The sequence below is a fragment of the Pseudogymnoascus destructans genome (assembly GCF_001641265.1).
Source record: "Pseudogymnoascus destructans isolate 20631-21 unplaced genomic scaffold scaffold_23, whole genome shotgun sequence".
Classification (NCBI taxonomy): Eukaryota; Fungi; Ascomycota; class Leotiomycetes; order Thelebolales; family Thelebolaceae; genus Pseudogymnoascus; species Pseudogymnoascus destructans.
Genome location: NW_020167542.1, coordinates 56973 through 73931, shown reverse-complemented (window position 1 = coordinate 73931; position 16959 = coordinate 56973). Strand labels below are relative to the sequence as shown.

General features: G+C 49.4%; 2 protein-coding genes across 2 annotated transcripts; one reads left to right on the top strand and one right to left on the bottom strand.

The window, feature by feature from the left end:
* Nucleotides 1–2909: 2909 nt before the first annotated feature.
* Nucleotides 2910–3510, top strand: VC83_07570 (uncharacterized protein; the record flags this gene model as incomplete). The annotated part of the gene is made up of 2 exons (XM_024471137.1): nt 2910–3178; nt 3282–3510. The coding sequence occupies 2 exons, from the start codon at nt 2910–2912 to the stop codon at nt 3508–3510; spliced, it is 498 nt and encodes a 165-aa protein (XP_024320810.1).
* A 4011-nt stretch (nt 3511–7521) lies between these two features.
* VC83_07569 (uncharacterized protein) lies at nt 7522–8385 on the bottom strand (the record flags this gene model as incomplete). Its single annotated transcript, XM_024471136.1, has 2 exons — nt 7522–8186; nt 8283–8385. The coding sequence occupies 2 exons, from the start codon at nt 8383–8385 to the stop codon at nt 7522–7524; spliced, it is 768 nt and encodes a 255-aa protein (XP_024320888.1).
* Between the last annotated feature and the right edge of the window lie 8574 nt (nt 8386–16959).

Here is a 16959-nt window from a genome sequence, read left to right as displayed (position 1 = left end):
CCATGTATAAATTGAACGTACTCGCCTTCAAGTCGACATTCGCATAATCTTCAGCAAACAAAGGCCGGCCACACAGCCAATATAAAGCTCCAAGTTCACGTAGGCAGTTTATTGACGTACGTAACACATATAGTGATACATCTAATCCTAACATCAATAGGACTCTGCGATAATGACAACAAGTTCAGGTGTATCAGGGTACTGCAAAAACGAGAACTGTCAACATCCGAACAATGAACACAAACAAGGTCAAACAGTGCCGTGCACTAGGATGGGAAACGTTGGAAGCGTTGTTAGGTTGCTGGGAACTGTGGTGGGGTCCATTACCGGATCTGCAAAATGTCCACATCACGCCGATGAAGGCGAGCCGGATTGGTGATTGGGTCCTTTATAAGGTCAAGGAAGGCATGGATGGAGCTACAATCATAATCCGTTAAGTCGATAGCTCGGCTCCCGTAAATAATATCGAGATAACGTAAATATCGAGATATCGAGATTCACGTGACAGCTATTTAAAATGAGGCTATTTACATAAACCAGCCATCCAAGGTTCCCTGTGCCTTAGAATTGGCTACTGTAAGCCCTAACTCTCTCTGAAACTTCTCAAAGGACCGTAAATACACTGCTGCCTCATTCGTGCCACTATTCCCAGATTCTGTGAACTCAATCAGACGTTGTATAGCTTGATGTGCAGCTTGTGGGGTTAGCACAGGCTGTGGATTAAGCTCTTCATCCTCGTCATCATCTTGAGCCTCATAATCTGGTATATATTGTGCAATGACCTGCTCTAGCAGCATATCCTCTCCTATAGGCTCCATAATGCTCTCCTCCATCGTCTTTATGTCCTCCTCCACTGGATTTAAGAACTTTGAGAGATCCATAGCATCGCGGATGTGGCCAACTTGTTGTACTTGTTGATAAAGGTCGTTCATATTAGGAAGAGGATGTATTGGAAGCTGAATTGGGCGTTGGAGAATTGTGCTTTTTCGAAAGCAGTTATAGATAGTTATGTTTGTAACATCGTGAGCCCATGATCGAATGAGCCATCGAATGGCGAGTCGGACATTCATTGCTTGGACAGGGTCTCTATTTGCTTTATAACATTCAAGCATATAGTGGAGCCATTGTTGCCGGTAGTATGCTTTAAGGGCAGCGATGATGCCTTGATCAAGAGGTTGAAATCGACTTGTTGCATTTGGAGGAAGCCAGATGATGCGGATGTTTGGGGGAGGAGGAGTTGATTCAATGGCGGCGATATGCGCTGAGAAGTTATCCATCGTTAGGAGTATTGATCGAGATGTGCCTACCCGTAAATAGAAGGCCTCTAACCATTCTGCCATAATGAACTGATTCATCCAAGGCCTTTTATTCCATCTCCAAACCCCTCCCATTGCTATGACTTCAACATTTCGAAGGGCTCGTGGTGTCTTTGCCTTTCCAATAAACCATAGAGGAAATCGATCTGTGCCAGTTGAATTAACACAAACAACTACTGATATTCTTGCCTTCTCTCTTTTCTGACCTATAGCTGCCTCTGCTGTCATAAAGCCCCTTGATGGTGTCATCTTCCAGTATAGTCCTGTCTCGTCCATGTTATATATATCCTCCTCTAAGTATTCCCCTGCGACTGTTTGAATTGCTCGCATCTCTTTCTCTGCTATAGCTGGAACTGATCCAGCTTCACCGTGTCGAACTTGATTAAGAATCTTATGACGTTGTCAAAACCTTGTGACCCACCCTAAGCTGAACTCTGGGACTGCTTCCCCTTCGTGTTGTGGTAATTGTGCCCAGATCTGCTTTGCCTTCTCTTGCAAAACCTCACCTGTTGTGACCCCTCCTCTTCGTTCAATAAGCTTCTGCCAGTCGAAAAGGATAGCTTCTAGCTGTGGCCAAGCAGCGTCACGTCGTCGTCGTCGAGATTCTTGATCGTCTGCTTGTGGGGTGCCGTTGAGGTAGGCAAATCGAGCGCTAAGAGATTCGGAGACAGTAGATTGGCTGACTCGAGTCTGGTATTGGTCTTGGAACCATGCGATGCAAGCTTTCTGCGAAGGTCGAGGGCGTTGTTCACAGTGCCAGCGCCGGAGAGTATGTCGTTGGTCGAGAGTCATCGAATTGAGCTTCTTTGGAGGCATCCTGTAAAGTGAAGAAGAGGTTAGCATAAGTCGATAATCTGAAGGAAAGGCACGATATCATGTATATCGGGGTTTGTATGTAAAAAGGATGGATCCCGCAAAATATATCGAGATATTGTAAATATCGGGTAAACGCGTATCGACTTAACGGATTATGACTGTATGGAGATATTATTACTTATACAATGAATGGAGTCTAAACGGAATGCGTCCGGCTCATCAACTAGCACATAACTGCACGTGATTTTGTTTTTCCAAGCGACGCTGACTAATCCAGTGACATATATTTAGTTTTGATCCTCTTTGTCCTATATCTCTCCGTAGATTGTAATGTGGTGCAATGCGGGCCTCGGAGAACTGGCGGCTCTGCAGCAGCATTTTGTTGAAACCCTGGAGAAACATCAAAAGGTTCTCGCTGTTACGATATCAAGTGCGCCTTGCAGCTCGAGTGGGGGTTCAGGGGTGTGGGGAGCTTTCCGGGGTTGGAGCGAAGTTTTCAGTTGTGGAGAGAATTCTCAGAACTAGTCTCGCTAAAGAGAATTCACTCCACAACAACATAGCTGTATATAGATTGAGCCACTGCTCGAGTGCTCCTCTTCTCTTTCCTTTCTTCTCTAGATTGAGTTTAATTCATAATACCCAACTGGCGCCCTATGCCTTGGTGAACCGTGACACTCGCTGCACAGTTGAGACCTCAACGCGATCCACTCCTGGGCGACGGTGTCTGTCCAGACACCATGAACAATATCAAGAGGTCACGACTAAAAGCAGGGAGTCATGGCAGACTCTGCTCTCCGTGCCAAGCAGGATTCAGAACCCATCGACATGGTCATTCAGCTAATAGAGCTCCTTAGAAACGTCCCAGCATTTCCTAAGGCGCTCCCGAGACCGCTTTCGATTCTCGCCAACTACTCTCTCATGGTTGAATGCAACTCAGAATGGATAACGACGAATAACCCAGATTGTGATCAACCAGTGAAGATAATAAAGCACTATCAAATACCTGGATTGACTTTGAACGAGCTGAGTTTATACGTCCACGAGCGGTATTAGGAAGTCTATCTCCAAATCGGAAACGGAAAGGTAGCTGGTCTCACGAGGGAGGAAAGTGTCAGTATGGAAAGGACACCAAGAAGACACCTGCATCAGAGATACATCAAGCGAAGACAGAGCTAGCGAGATTGGTGGTGAAGCAGGGAGTAGTCGCTTCTACAGATGCCGACCTAACTCGGCCCGGAACGCGTATGAGGAGCGGAAGAAGTCTGATAGCAGGATGAACTCGCTCCGGAAGTCGTCACTGATGAGCCTCGTCAATCCAGTAACCCTCGTTCGACGAGTATCCACCAGATCTCACCGCGTTATTCACATCCGGAATTGACGTCAAAATTGTGGAATGAGGTGGCTTCCTGCATCGAACTCGTCATTTGTGTCTATTGAACTCGTGCGCCGAGTTAGCACTGTCTCGTACGAAAATGTCGGTGTACTAAAAGCTCGGGGAACGCCACCTTGCTCACGTGATGTACAGGGACACAGGTTGTGGACAATCGAATCCACGTTGCACAGGGATACTCATACCTGAAATGCAGGCAATTAACACAGTGCAACAGACACTAAAACATACACTTGAGAGGCATACAAGATTGTTAGCGTTATTGGCGGATGGTTCGAAGCTGGCGTCGGCTTGACGGGAGTTAGCTAAATCGCAAAGTTACTAGGGTTACGAGCGTCTTGGTAACGTCTTGATAATTTACGTAGAACAAGGGAATTCACGGAAGATAGAACCCATACAATTAACAAATAATTCTATTCGTCATCAGATTCAGAGTCTCTGTCCTTCAACTCGTTGCAATAGCATACTTGAAGCGATCCGATACTCCTGTCTGAAAAATCACGGATGAAAGCCCTATGTATCTCTTTCCACAGCAAGCCCTTCTTCTTGAGGCGCATCAGCAAATTATCTTCTTGCGCTGTATATTGGAGATGTCCATGCTTTCTTTGCTTCTGTAGAGCGGGACTTGACCTCTTTGCATGAGATGCGCAAACCCGTGAGTGAGCTGATTTTTCAGCTAATTCCCCGCTAGACGTGGAATTTGATATGTGGAGACCGATTGATGGTATGAACGAATCTGGAAGATCTAGCAGCCTGAACTCTAGGTTGTAAGTCGTCTCACGTCCAATCCTCACACACTTGAGAAATCCCTGAAGAGGATATTCTTGGTAGTCCGCGCCTAGAATTGACTCCGCATCGTCTGGTGAACTCTGAGAAACTGTAGAACCTCGAGTAGTGCAGGTTTGGGCTTGGGCTATAGTGGATGAGCGCGTGTGGACCTTCTTGCGCGTGGCGGTTTCAGTCACGTCAGAATCTATGCAGCGCCGCTTTCATCGTCTTGGAGGCCGCACGTCCTCATCCTCATCCTCCTCATCCTCGTCATATACATTATCCTCGTTGTCCTTTTGATATGGTTTGACACTGTGTTGGCGGTCTTGTGAGAGATGGGCCACAACTATGGTCTCGTCTTCCACTTGTGGGAGTTGAAGGCTCTCATTTACTTGCTGGCAGAGGCTAATCGGGCCCTTATCCTTGCCGCTGGTCGCCTCTATGTCGTCCTCGTCTTCATCTTCTTGCTCTTTTTGTTGGCAATGCTGCTGTTCAATCGTCTTTTCCCACAATCGTTCGTCGCTCGAAATACCTTGAACGTCTGTATTATTTTGACTTTCGTGGTCCATCTGATTGTATTGGGAATGAGCTGAGCTTGAAGGCGGCAATCCCCCCGCTTCTGCTGAAGTTTGTCGTAGTTCATCCTCGATATCGCCGACGCTGCCACAGGCGCACGATCCACCAGCCCTCTCGCGTAGTGGAGAAGGCCTCATTTCGTCGACTATGGCCTTCTCAACACCCTGGTGAATTTGATCATGACTCGTTGTCTCAGATAGCTCAGAGCAACTTGGGGAAGGTAGGCGAACGTGAACAGGGAATGTCGAGTCTAGCTCTGCGAAAGACAGGCGTTGTTGTCCATCCCTAGAGAAAGAATCGGCATTGAGGTATTCCAAGTCTCGAGGAGTGGACGGGCCAAATAGGCTGCTCGGGGTCGAGGCGGTATCTTGAGTGGCCAGGCCAGTCTCGCTCACGTCTTGGTCCCTGATACTGGCAAGGAGATCGCTCGAGGCAAATCCAACCTCAGCTTCGTCATCGCTTTCATCGTCGCTGTCATCTTCGATGATTAGGGGGTCTCCTGCGTGGAATTAGTAAGGTGTATGCACATACAAAAGCGAGCTAAGAAACCTACTTTGAGTATTTCCTGGCACATAGGCCGAGTTCAGGGTTGTGGCATCAGTAAGCAGACGGCCCTCGTCAATCAGTTGGCACTTCGAGATATGGAGGGGCTTGTGGTTTTGATGTGGCACCCGAGGGAAGTCTCCGTTTTGGGGAGGGCGGAGCAGCTCTTCAAGCAACAGAAGAGAGTCATCTAACGAGTCGTTATCTTGAACATCACCCGCTAACTTTGCAGATGGCGATCTGCTGGGTTGTAGAGGCAGCCGGTGATTGTTCAACACCGACTTCGTCGGCTGAGCGTGTGAGGCCTTGAAGGTAGGTTTGGGGTTGGGGTTATAGAATTCAACGCAGTTCATGTTCACAGTAGCCATGCTGACACAGAATAGGACATGAGTGGGAGAATGGTTTTCTAGAACGAGACTCTCGAGCGGAATCAAGGAGTTATATAGATTCGGACGGTCGCTCCGCTGTTGAGTCGCTAGAATTTGCGAGCCCCCCTTGCTTCCCTGCTAAAGATGCAGCCTTCACTGCCAAGCTGGTCTACACGCTCCGTGTGTCCCCTCATCCTTTTCCGTGCTCCGTAGCCAGGCAGTGCACTTTCCACCACATGCTTGACCCCGATTCCACCAACTAGACATATGCGTCCAAGAGAGGCAAGACACATCGTATTCCGATGCATTATGGTGATTGGGTTGTTGCAACTTGAGCGGTCTCAAGAGCGGGGTCTCAGTTTCAGCTGAAAGTGTAGCGCTGCCCTCTGCTGCCAAAAGGAGAAATCATGTCCGGACTATGCGTGCTGTGAAGGCGATCGCCGTGAAAGCCTAGGTCAGATGACTCTACCAGATTGCAATAGTTGTCCACTCCCCACTCCCTATATCCATTTGTCCGCAATCCTGGTAGTATTCCCCTCGAATTGAAGGCGAACTGCAGCCTTCAACGCATGGATGGTCGCGGCCGCGATGGCCTTCGAGAGGGGATATCCACCTTCGATCTCCAGGATGTGAGTATAAGGCCCAAGAAGCTAGACTCGCAAGCAGAAATCAGCCCTTCTCTCAAAGATCAGCCTAGACTGAGGCAACCGTCGCTGCTCAGTGCACGTAACTCGCAATGTCGCAAAAGGTGCCGCGCGGCGGTCTACGCAAGGGCCAGCCACGTCACGGCGAGGCATTTTTGCGATTGGCTAGGTCGTAGTGCAAGGCACTCTCGAGGCAGATTGCGCATGCCACTGTCGCAAGAGGCTTCAGATGCGCGCGGCGACGAGGAAGGGCGCAAGAGAGGCAGGTCGAGTGGAACGCAGCTTAGCTCGTTCTTGCACCTTGACTGATCCAACGACCAGACGTCGATGCTCAAAGGGCTCGTTGCCATCGCGAGGAGCTCGGTGGCATGGAAGGCGCAGTCATCGGAGGGCGTAACTCGAGGTTGTGGCTCTGCGAAGCGTTCATGTGCCACTTCAGGTTTTCAGCTGCGGCGAGGCCGGGCAGGGGGATCCGTTGGGCGGGGCCATGTAGTTTGGAGGGGGCGGAGGGGCCAAGCGTCGCACGATGAAGCATAGCAGGTGCGATAATGTTGGGAGGGAGGAGCGACGGTGGAGATGGACAGTCGGGGGGAAGGGAGTGGCCCTTTTATAGAAGTTGAAAGCGGCGGCAGGCCCGTCCATGCGCGTTGCCCGATTAGGGCGGGCGCTAAACCCGAAGCTCGAACACCACGATCTAGATTATAAAAAGAAATGAAGAAATAGTCTGAACCATCTTGTGAAAGATGGAAATAAAGGATAAATAACCTTTATGATAACAAATTTTGAACAGGCTAATTGTGCCAGGAAGTACAAATTGAGTGCGCAGTTTGCAGGGTCATTGAGGAAATCACCATCGCCAAATCGCCTGGCAAGGGGCGCGATATAGGGATAGTCATCTCCTCTGGCGATAACATCAAGAGGGACAGAGCTGAGAGAACGGCTAAAAAGGAGGCGGCACACAGAAGAAGGCTAAAGGAAAAACATAACGAATAATCGAGTTGATAGTGGTTAGAGGGCACTGTTGAAGATGGATCTTTCATTTTATCCGACCAGTGCCTCCGAATCGCTGTCAGAGCTCCTCATTATATTTGATATTATCATCAACCTTCTGTTGAAACGTCCTCTGCATTCTCACACCAAAACTTTGACAGAACCTCCTCGAAGTCTGAATGTAGTACCGCTGAAAATGCAGGGCAGATGTGGTCCTCAAGAAGAGTAAGCATAGAATTTGCCGACGATATACAATACCAATACCAAACTCCTTTCGAATCCCACGTGTCATTCATAGCTCCTGATATTGAAATGTTGTGTTCTCTGAGACCCTGCTCTTCTTCCTCTAATATATCCATGAACTCCCGTCGTATTTCGTTGAACTTAATTAAGTGATTATCTTCTATCCTGTCGATGTGACTTCCAGTAAGCCAGTATGGTACTGCAAGCATTTCCGCAGGAAGAGCGCATATCCACTCAAGGTCGACAAGACAAGTAAGGTTGCATTCCTTGTTGACAAAGATGTTGGAGGGATTAACGTCGGTAAGCTGCAGCAGAAACGGCCCATTACGGCGAGCACGGTTGATATATTGATGCGAGAGCACCCGGAGTAGTATCCTCTGGGTCATCTGGGTACGGCAGTCTCCAGTGTCGTATACTGCGTTCGGGTTGCTAAGAAGGCGCTCGTCATGGAAGGTAATCATGTCGGATACAAAAGGCTCAGTAGACGCATATGTGTCATCCTTTTGTGTTATCCTCTCTGTGCCCTCATTCTCTAGTGTTACCATGGTGCATGTAAGCGGTCGGTTTGTTAGTGTCACAGTACAATCGTCGTTGAATTGAAACGATCCTATTCTCGGCTGAGGTATACGGGCGAGAGACAGGATTATGCGTGACATGCCTTGGAACAACCTCCTCCTACAAGCTGGGCCTTCTTGCTGCTCCTTCCACGTGTTTGAAAGCATATCACCCATGTTAGAGTCTATATACTCGAGCAGCATGTACGGCGTTCGGAAATCGCTCCTCCCCAAGTGGAGGGTATATTGTGATAGGACAGGATATTGAAAGAGGCTATAAAAGCACCACCAGAACAGGCGGGAGAGGCGCACATAGAGAGGTCGGTGATCTGTGTGGGTAAACTGGGCGAACTAGACTCCAAATATATTAGGAACGGCATGGGATAGACTAGAAAGGTAGCTCACATGTGCTGTATATTATGATTAGAAATGTGATGTGAAGTCTTACGGATAGTTAAGGATAGGTTCTTAAGGATAGGTGACAACAACACCCGTAGACAACCGTAGATGGCCGTAACAGAACAGAAACACCCTCAAAAGTAGACATTAGAGGCTAAGAAGTAGTATAGGACAAAACCGTATAAGTGAGGAATACGGATATCAGGGCACTTATCCTGCATCCACATATATGCTCCTAACTCACAGCTGAGCTTCTCATCTACCGTGCCAGGGTATATGCTTTCGGCAAGCTTGTGTGGCATCGGGCATCGAAAGATAAGTTTCTTCGATAACTTTCCAAGATTTGCCTCAATAGGTACGCAAATATTGAAGCCGCCTTGGATCCATGTCGACTGCTCGAGGATGGTGTAGCTTCCTAGTCCAAGGTGATGTTTAGCAAGGGCTTCAATTTCTCTTCTTTTCTTCCAGAGTTCCTGCTGGAGCTTGCTGCTGCAGGAGCGTAACCCAGCTGGTGAATGATGTTGGCTTCTGCTTTTTCAGCAGATTCGAATGTGATGGGTTTGCAACTGTGGAATTCGAGTGTAGTAGGCATAGCAACAAGCTGGTTTTAAGAACCTGTCCTCAGACAGGTGAGCATTACAATGTAAGCTTTCAGTAGTGTCGGTATACGGGAAAACTATAATGCCAAACTTAGGACAAGTGCATTGTTTAGGTCGGCACAACATTCGCCCGACACTTTAGCACGTGGTCTACGCGAAGCGCCGATGCGTTAAAAGTAGCTCTCTGCCACGTCCATCCATCTTCCCCACCATCTTCCCCACAAAATGCCGCCCCAGGTTCTTGTTCTATTCGAGAACGAAGTGTTACGATGGTCACGGAGGTCAAGAAGCCAGTCCGGAGAATAATAAGCTAGATTGAATCTAAAGAGAGAAGAAGAAGAAGAAGGAAGGAAGGTGAGGCTATTCCTCGTAATATACAGTTGTCCACTTAGCGGTTGTAGCCTTGGTGGCTAAGGCTGCACCCGTAACAACGGTAACAACCATAACAACCATAACAACCGTAACAACCGTAAGCTATAATCGTAACACCCGAAACCCATCCGACTCGGTTCTGACTCAGTTAGCCCACCCAAATGATCACATGTGACCCCGCAGCTACCCAGAGTCTACTCCCTAGAATGAGAGACGAGAAGGCATCCTTACACCCATGGAGGTCAGAATAGGTTGCTTTCTATAGCTCAGACGGAAGCCCTGAAGAAATGGATCTTAGAGCAGTATTACCTAGGATTAGGGGCTAATAGGCATATGGTTTATGGGGCAGTATGCCACCTACGGAGCCCACTGCCTCCACCATCACAGAGCTGGCTCACTAAATATATACGGAATGAGCTTATGGATTTCTACTTTATTACTACAAAGCCTATTGTGCAGCAGTGTACGAAAGCTCAACAGGAGCCTGCTGTTATTAAGTGGTTTGAAAAGTACATGGAATTAGTACTACAGCGTAGTATAAATCCAGAGTCAATCTGGAATATGGATGAAACTGGATTCAGGGTAGGAATTCCAGGGGGTGAGAGAGTTATAGTCCCCCGAGCTGTAAAGCAGCTCTACACTCTGAGCCCTGAGAATCATATATCTATTATGATTATAGAGGCAGTATCTGCAGCTGGACAGAAGATTGCACCGGTACTTGTTGTACCGGGTAAAATTCATATGGAGGCATGGTACCCTGAAAACCTCCATGGGAATGAGCTGATATTGCTCTCTGAGACTGGCTATTCTAATAGCCAGCTTGCTCTACAGTGGCTACAGCACTTCGTGCAGCTTACAGCTCCTCATGATCCGGGAAATCCCAAGGTTCTACTCCTTGATTCCCATGTGAGCTATACGAGCCATGATTTCATCATTCTGGCTGCTAAATATCACATCATCTTATGGGCGTTTCCCAGTCACCTTACACACGTTTTACAGCCATTAGATGTGGGAATATTCCAACCATATAAGCTGGCATAAGCAGGCTGTGCTCCGTGCCATATGAGAGATGGATATCACCTACAACCTACCCCTATTTATGAGAGATCTCCCACAGATGCGGGAGCAAACCTTCAAGGAATCTACTATACAATCAGTGTTCCGGAAAGCTGGAATCTGGCCTATAAGCTGTAATACAGCACTTGATAAGCTACGTACGTACTCGCAGCCTACACAGCCTATGCAGCCTACAGAGCCTACTACACTTACCCTACTGTAAAGGACTTCTTGGCGAGTAGGGCAGTGGGAAGTCACGGGATGGAATATACGTAGAATCCTGGTCTATTGATATGAAGACTGAACGCTGACCTTCCTCCGAAGGTCCGCGTTCCTACTATATAGTTCTACGTGTCCTGTCCGGACCGACATGCCTCCGTCTTGGCACTGAAGGGCACGTGAGTATTGCCCGCACGTGATTCGGTTCGTGTTGTAATATGTCACATGATCTCAGCACCACTTCCCCGCAATTTCAGGCAGCAATAGATAGACAGGAATACACACGCATATTACTCAACAGTTATGAGCCCAGAGCAACTCCAAGACGCATTTTGAAGCCTATAGAAACCCGAACGGACCAAAATCAAGTCCTGTGTCCTGGAGTCGAAAAAACCATCATTATGGCGACCCTACAGAAGGCGGGGGTGGTCCTCACAAGCCCTAGAGACTGGGACGAGTGGATAGAGACTATCAAAACTGCTTCAATGAAGGCAGGAGTATGGGGGTATATCGATCCATTAATCGAGGACCCTCCTACACTCCTACAGCCCGTTCGACCTATTCCTGAGTTCGTACGGAGTGCCACGCAAGCTGGTGGTGGTGTTACTGCTCAAACAAGACCTGGAGTGTCAACAAGAGCTTCAGGTAGCCAGACCATCCAACCTTCAGTAGAAGGCCAAGAGCAATTAATGCCAATTACGTACGCATCTCTTACAGAAGATCAGAAGGAACAGCTTCGAAACCTACAAGCTGATTTCCAATATGAGCGCAAGGTGTGGGAAAAGCAGGAGGAAGCAATTCAGGGAAGATCCAAGAAACCATCAAACGCGACTTCCTACCCTATACCTACAATTGCGATACTCCGTACGATATGCTTAGAAAGCTACGAGACTGGTTCGCACCTACTCAAAGAGCTAGAATCGGAGAATGGAGACTAGAATGGCAAAAGGCTGCGAAAATGCAAAGAGGCAAGGACCTTGAAGACTGGCTCCTAAACTGGGAGAATCTATACACTCAAGGCCGTACGCTACAGGCAACAGAGGTTATCGACCCTCACGACGCTATCTATACCTTCCTTGATGCAATAGGACCTTGCGAATTCTGAGGACCATGGAAACACAAGCTAGAGAAGCAGACAAAGTCGTACGAATTTGAGGAGGTCCTACGACAGTATAGAACCAACCGTAGGCAAGAGAGATTCACCCAGAAACCTAGGGGGGAACATGGAGTTTTCGCACTACAAGAGGATGACAATAGCGACCTACAGCCAACGCTCCAAGGCCGTACGAACAACCTACAACAAGGTCAGCAAGGTCAGAGAGGCAGAAAACAGAAAAATCAGGCTCGACTAGACTGCCCTTGCGTCGCCTACCTAGAATAATGTGACGTTTTAGGGATACACGAGTGCCATGGAGTAACAAAGGTCGAGATTTGACTCGATGCGGGTGTAAGGATGCCTCCTTACTCGGCGCCGTTACGGCAGCACGCAAAGGGAACCAGAGTCGGCACTGTTGCGGACTAGTACCATTAGGCATAGCAAGTCACGCCTCAGGTGAAAGGGATAAGAGCTTAGGGGCTCAGGGTCAATTCGGGGGTGTTACGGTAGTAGGTTTTGGGACTAGCGCAGTATTGGCTGAGTCGGACCCGTTTCGATATATAGACAGTTCGACTGACGGGGTTCCCCCTTCATCTTTTTTGTATCCTTCGTAGTAGACCTATAGGATTGTACCGACTCATATCCGACTCGCACTCCCATATGCCACTTCTCGTGATACGGTGCCCTGTGTCCTTACATTATACAAAAAAGATCACGCCTGCCGGGGACGGCCGTACTCAAATAATATCCCACAACCAGAACGACTCAGGAGAACTACCGTTACCCCACCGACTGCGACTCGGTGCCATTTCGGAGAAGAGACCTGACGACTTCAAATAGCCGTGATTCCGGAGATCTCACGGACAGCCAGTGGATCAGGGTTTGATCCTGCAGAGCAAGCTGGTAAAGTCGCCGACGCGTTGGCGCCGAATAGGATACGAGATCCTTAAGAACCCCCTCAAGCGCAGAGGCAATTGCGAACAAGAGTGCTGATAGCTCAAGCTACCGGAAGTCAGACTCTTCAGTATCGACTGCGACTCGATACACCCCCGAACCAATATGAGGAAGACGACCTCAAACATCCCCCAAGACAACGATGGTCAACCGTCCAGAATGACTACCAGACAAACCACTGCCGCAGCCACGACCGCTGTGCCATCCGAAGACATACCGGATCGAATGGCATTCCTCGAGGCACAAGTGCAAGAGATTAAGGATCTACTAGTCACCCTAGCGGCAACCCAGACCAGAATCCCGTCCACGCCACCAGTGGACACCCCTATACCTACAGTCGAAGTTGCGGAGCGACGAACTTCTCCTATGCGAAACACCCCCGAGACAGTTCAGTTGCCGCCCCTTCGAAACACTCGTTCTCCATCGATTCCAAGGATGTATTCCGAGGACCCTCCGAATCGCTACAAGAAATCCACCATCTCTGAGAAGATTACGCCGCTTAGCGATGGGATAGAACATACCTTTATGCAATGGAGCGCGTCGATCCGAGACCGACTTGTAGTCAATGAGGACCACTATCCTACCGACGTCTCTAGAAGAGCGTTGATATGGGGAACTACAACGGGTCTAGCGAAGAAATACTTGGAACCACAATACCTATCCGCTACACATGCGTTTCGCAGTGCCGACGAGATGATGGACCTGTTAGGTTCATACTTCCTCACCGGCAATGAGACGGAACAGGCCAGGAACCTCTTCGACGACCTACAGATGGGAGAGAAAGGACACGTAAGCGAAACCTTCCCAGAGTTCAAAGCCCGCTTCCAAAGTGCGGCTATCACAGGACAAGTCAATGAGTCGGAATGGTTTCGGTACATGTGGAATAAGTTAACCCCTCAATTCCGTAGCCGCGTCGCGGTTATCAAAAGCCAATGGAAGGGAGACTACTACACTATGGTCCGAGAACTCACCGCTTTCGATCAAGAACGACGCCGGAACAACGAATTGAGCCCACTGCCTGCCCTCGCAAGGACTTCTACCCGTTCTACCGATACGGCCAAGGCGTCCGCGTCGAAACCAATGCGAACCACACCTGCCCCGTTTACCAGAACCACGTTCCTCCCTAAGCCCGCCATTCCGGAACGTGTAAGAACCGCCGTGCCGGCTGCGCCTGGGAACTGTTTCAAGTGCGGCAAGCCCGGCCATTTCCAGGACAAATGCCCACTCAATGCTACTGTTAAGGAGATCGACCGTAACGATCCCGAGGCAGAAGAACAGTGGGAGGAGGCAGTCGAACTCCAATCGGATGCGTCCCTGGAGGAAAACGACGAGGCCTAGGGAAAGGCTCCTTCCTAGGTCTACGCAAATGTGATCTGCGAGATCTCGACCTACAAGAACTCTTGGGCGGAACCCAGTTCTTAGTCGACACGACGCTGAGTCTGAACGGACTCGGTGTGCAAACGAAGGCTCTCGCAGACACAGGAGCAAACGGATACCTCATCATCAACAAGCCCTTCGCGCTACGACTGTCGAAGGCGCTTCAGAGCCCCATACGGAAACTGCCCTACTCTGTACCCATACGTGGTTTTCAGCGAAAAATCCAAAGTCACGTATCGGAGTATATTCGGTTGCACTTAACAGTCGAAGGACGCCGAATATATAACTGCCCTTTTGTGCTCCTGGACCTCGGAGCGCAAGATGTGATAATTGGGAGGAAGCTTTTCAGCCGCTTCCGAATACTACTCGACTCTGCAAAGAGCCGGCTAGTATGGCCAAAGGAGTACCCGCCTACTCCTAGCTGGAGCAAGGAGATCACCTTGCCCTACCACTCGCGCGAAACGTCCATTCGACATCCTTCTCACCAGTCGGATGCGAATCGTAGGGATGCCGCAATCCACCACGAAGACAGACGCCGCGCAGGCGGACGCTCGATGGAAATGAAAGTGATAATTTCGGACTCCGGAATGACCACCGACACTGCCCCGAGTACACCTCAGATCCCAGAGGTACCTTTCTTGCCACCGGCGAAGCCTGTACCAAGCTTCACGCCGGTGCACATCTGCGAGATCGGTGCAAACGCCTTCCACCACGAGATGATGCGAAGCGATGCCGAGTTCTTCCAGACCAGCCTTTACGAGATCGATCAGATCATTCGGGAAAAAGAATCCGAAGAGGATGACGAGACGATATCACTCATCCAGGAGAAACTCCCGCCTGTGCACCGAAAGTACACCGACGTCTTCTCAAAATCGGAATCTGATAAATTACCACCACACCGGGTATACGATCATAAGATACAGCTAGAGGCGCCGTTACCAAACGCTTTCTCCCCGCTCTACCGGCAAGGCACCAAAGAGCTTAAGGCTACCAAGCAATACCTGCTGGAGAACCTGGAGAAAGGCTTCATCGTCAATAGCAATAGCCCCTTTGCGTCCCCTATACTCTTCGTTAAGAAAGCGGACGGCAAACTGAGGTTCTGCATTGATTACCGCAAGCTGAACGGCCTCACCCGTAACGACCCCTACCCTATTCCGCGTATCGACGAATTACTAGGGCGGGTGTCGAAAGCAAAGATCTTCACGAAACTAGACATCCGGCAAGCTTTCCATCGTATACGAATGCATCCCGACTCCGAAGAGTACACGACCTTTCGGACTCGGTACGGATCCTACAAATGCAAAGTGCTACCGTTTGGCCTAACCAACGGTCCCGCAACCTATCAGAGGTACATGAACGACGTTCTCATGTCATACTTGGATGATTTCTGTACTGCCTACCTAGATGACATCCTAATATACTCCGAAGACCCTTCGGAACACGTAGATCACGTACATAAAGTTTTACAGCGTCTACGAGAAGCCGGACTCCAAGCCGATATAAAGAAATGCGAGTTCAATGTTACTAGGACAAAGTACTTAGGTTATATTCTCACTACTTCCGGTGTCGAAGCGGACCCCGACAAAATCGAACCGCTTCGTAACTGGATCCGACCGACCACCGTCACCGGTGTGAAGTCTTACCTAGGCTTCTGTGGTTTCTACCGCCAGTTCATACGGAACTTCGGGAAAATAGCTAAGCCCCTAACCACTATCACAAGCCCCTCGGAGCCGTTCCTATGGACGGACGAATGCGAGGCTGCTTTTGAGGAATTGCGACGACAACTCTTGACAGTCCAGGCACTTCACCACTTCGACCCCGAATTGCCTACGAAGCTGGAGACCGATTCCTCCGATGGGGTAGTAGCTGGAGTTCTGTCCCAAGAACACCCTGACAAGCGATGGTATCCCGTAAGCTTCTATAGTCACGTCCTTACCGGACACGAGATCAATTGGGAGATCCACGATAAGGAGCTTTTTGCGATCGTGAAAGCCTTTGCGAAGTGGAGGCCCGAGTTGGCTTCGGTACGACACCGAGTCGACGTTTACACCGACCACCGATCGCTCGAATACTTCATGTCGACGAAGGTTCTCACAGCGAAGCAGGTGCGGTGGATGGAACTACTCTCTGACTTCAACTTCTGCATTACGTATACGGCAGGAAAGAATAACCAGAAGGCGGATATTCTGAGCCGAAGAGACCAAGACCTAGTGATGCAACAGAAGGTCAAACTTGATAGTCGTGCGAGGGTATTGCTAGGCCCCGCCCGGCTACACCCCCGAATCAGCGCCGAGTTGACCGACAGTTATGTAGCATCGATCAATGCCATCGACCCCCCAAAGGCGCAGATGCCCTTCGATCTGATTGAGGCACTATGCGTAGACAACCGGAAGTCGTTCGCCGAGACACGCGCGAAACAACCCTTACCGGATGGGTACGCCCTAGCCGACCAACTCCTCCTGTACAGAGACCGCCTATGTGTGAACCGTCACACAGAGCTTTGTACGAAACTCATCCGGGAGGCACACGACCAAGTGTCGACCGCGCACCCAAGTGGCAGGAAAACCTACCAGTTGCTCGCCCTAAAGTATCATTGGGTCGGTATGGAAGCGGACTGCTCACGGTACGTACGCAATTGCGTGACATGCCGCCTATCGCACACCAATGTCACGAAGCAAC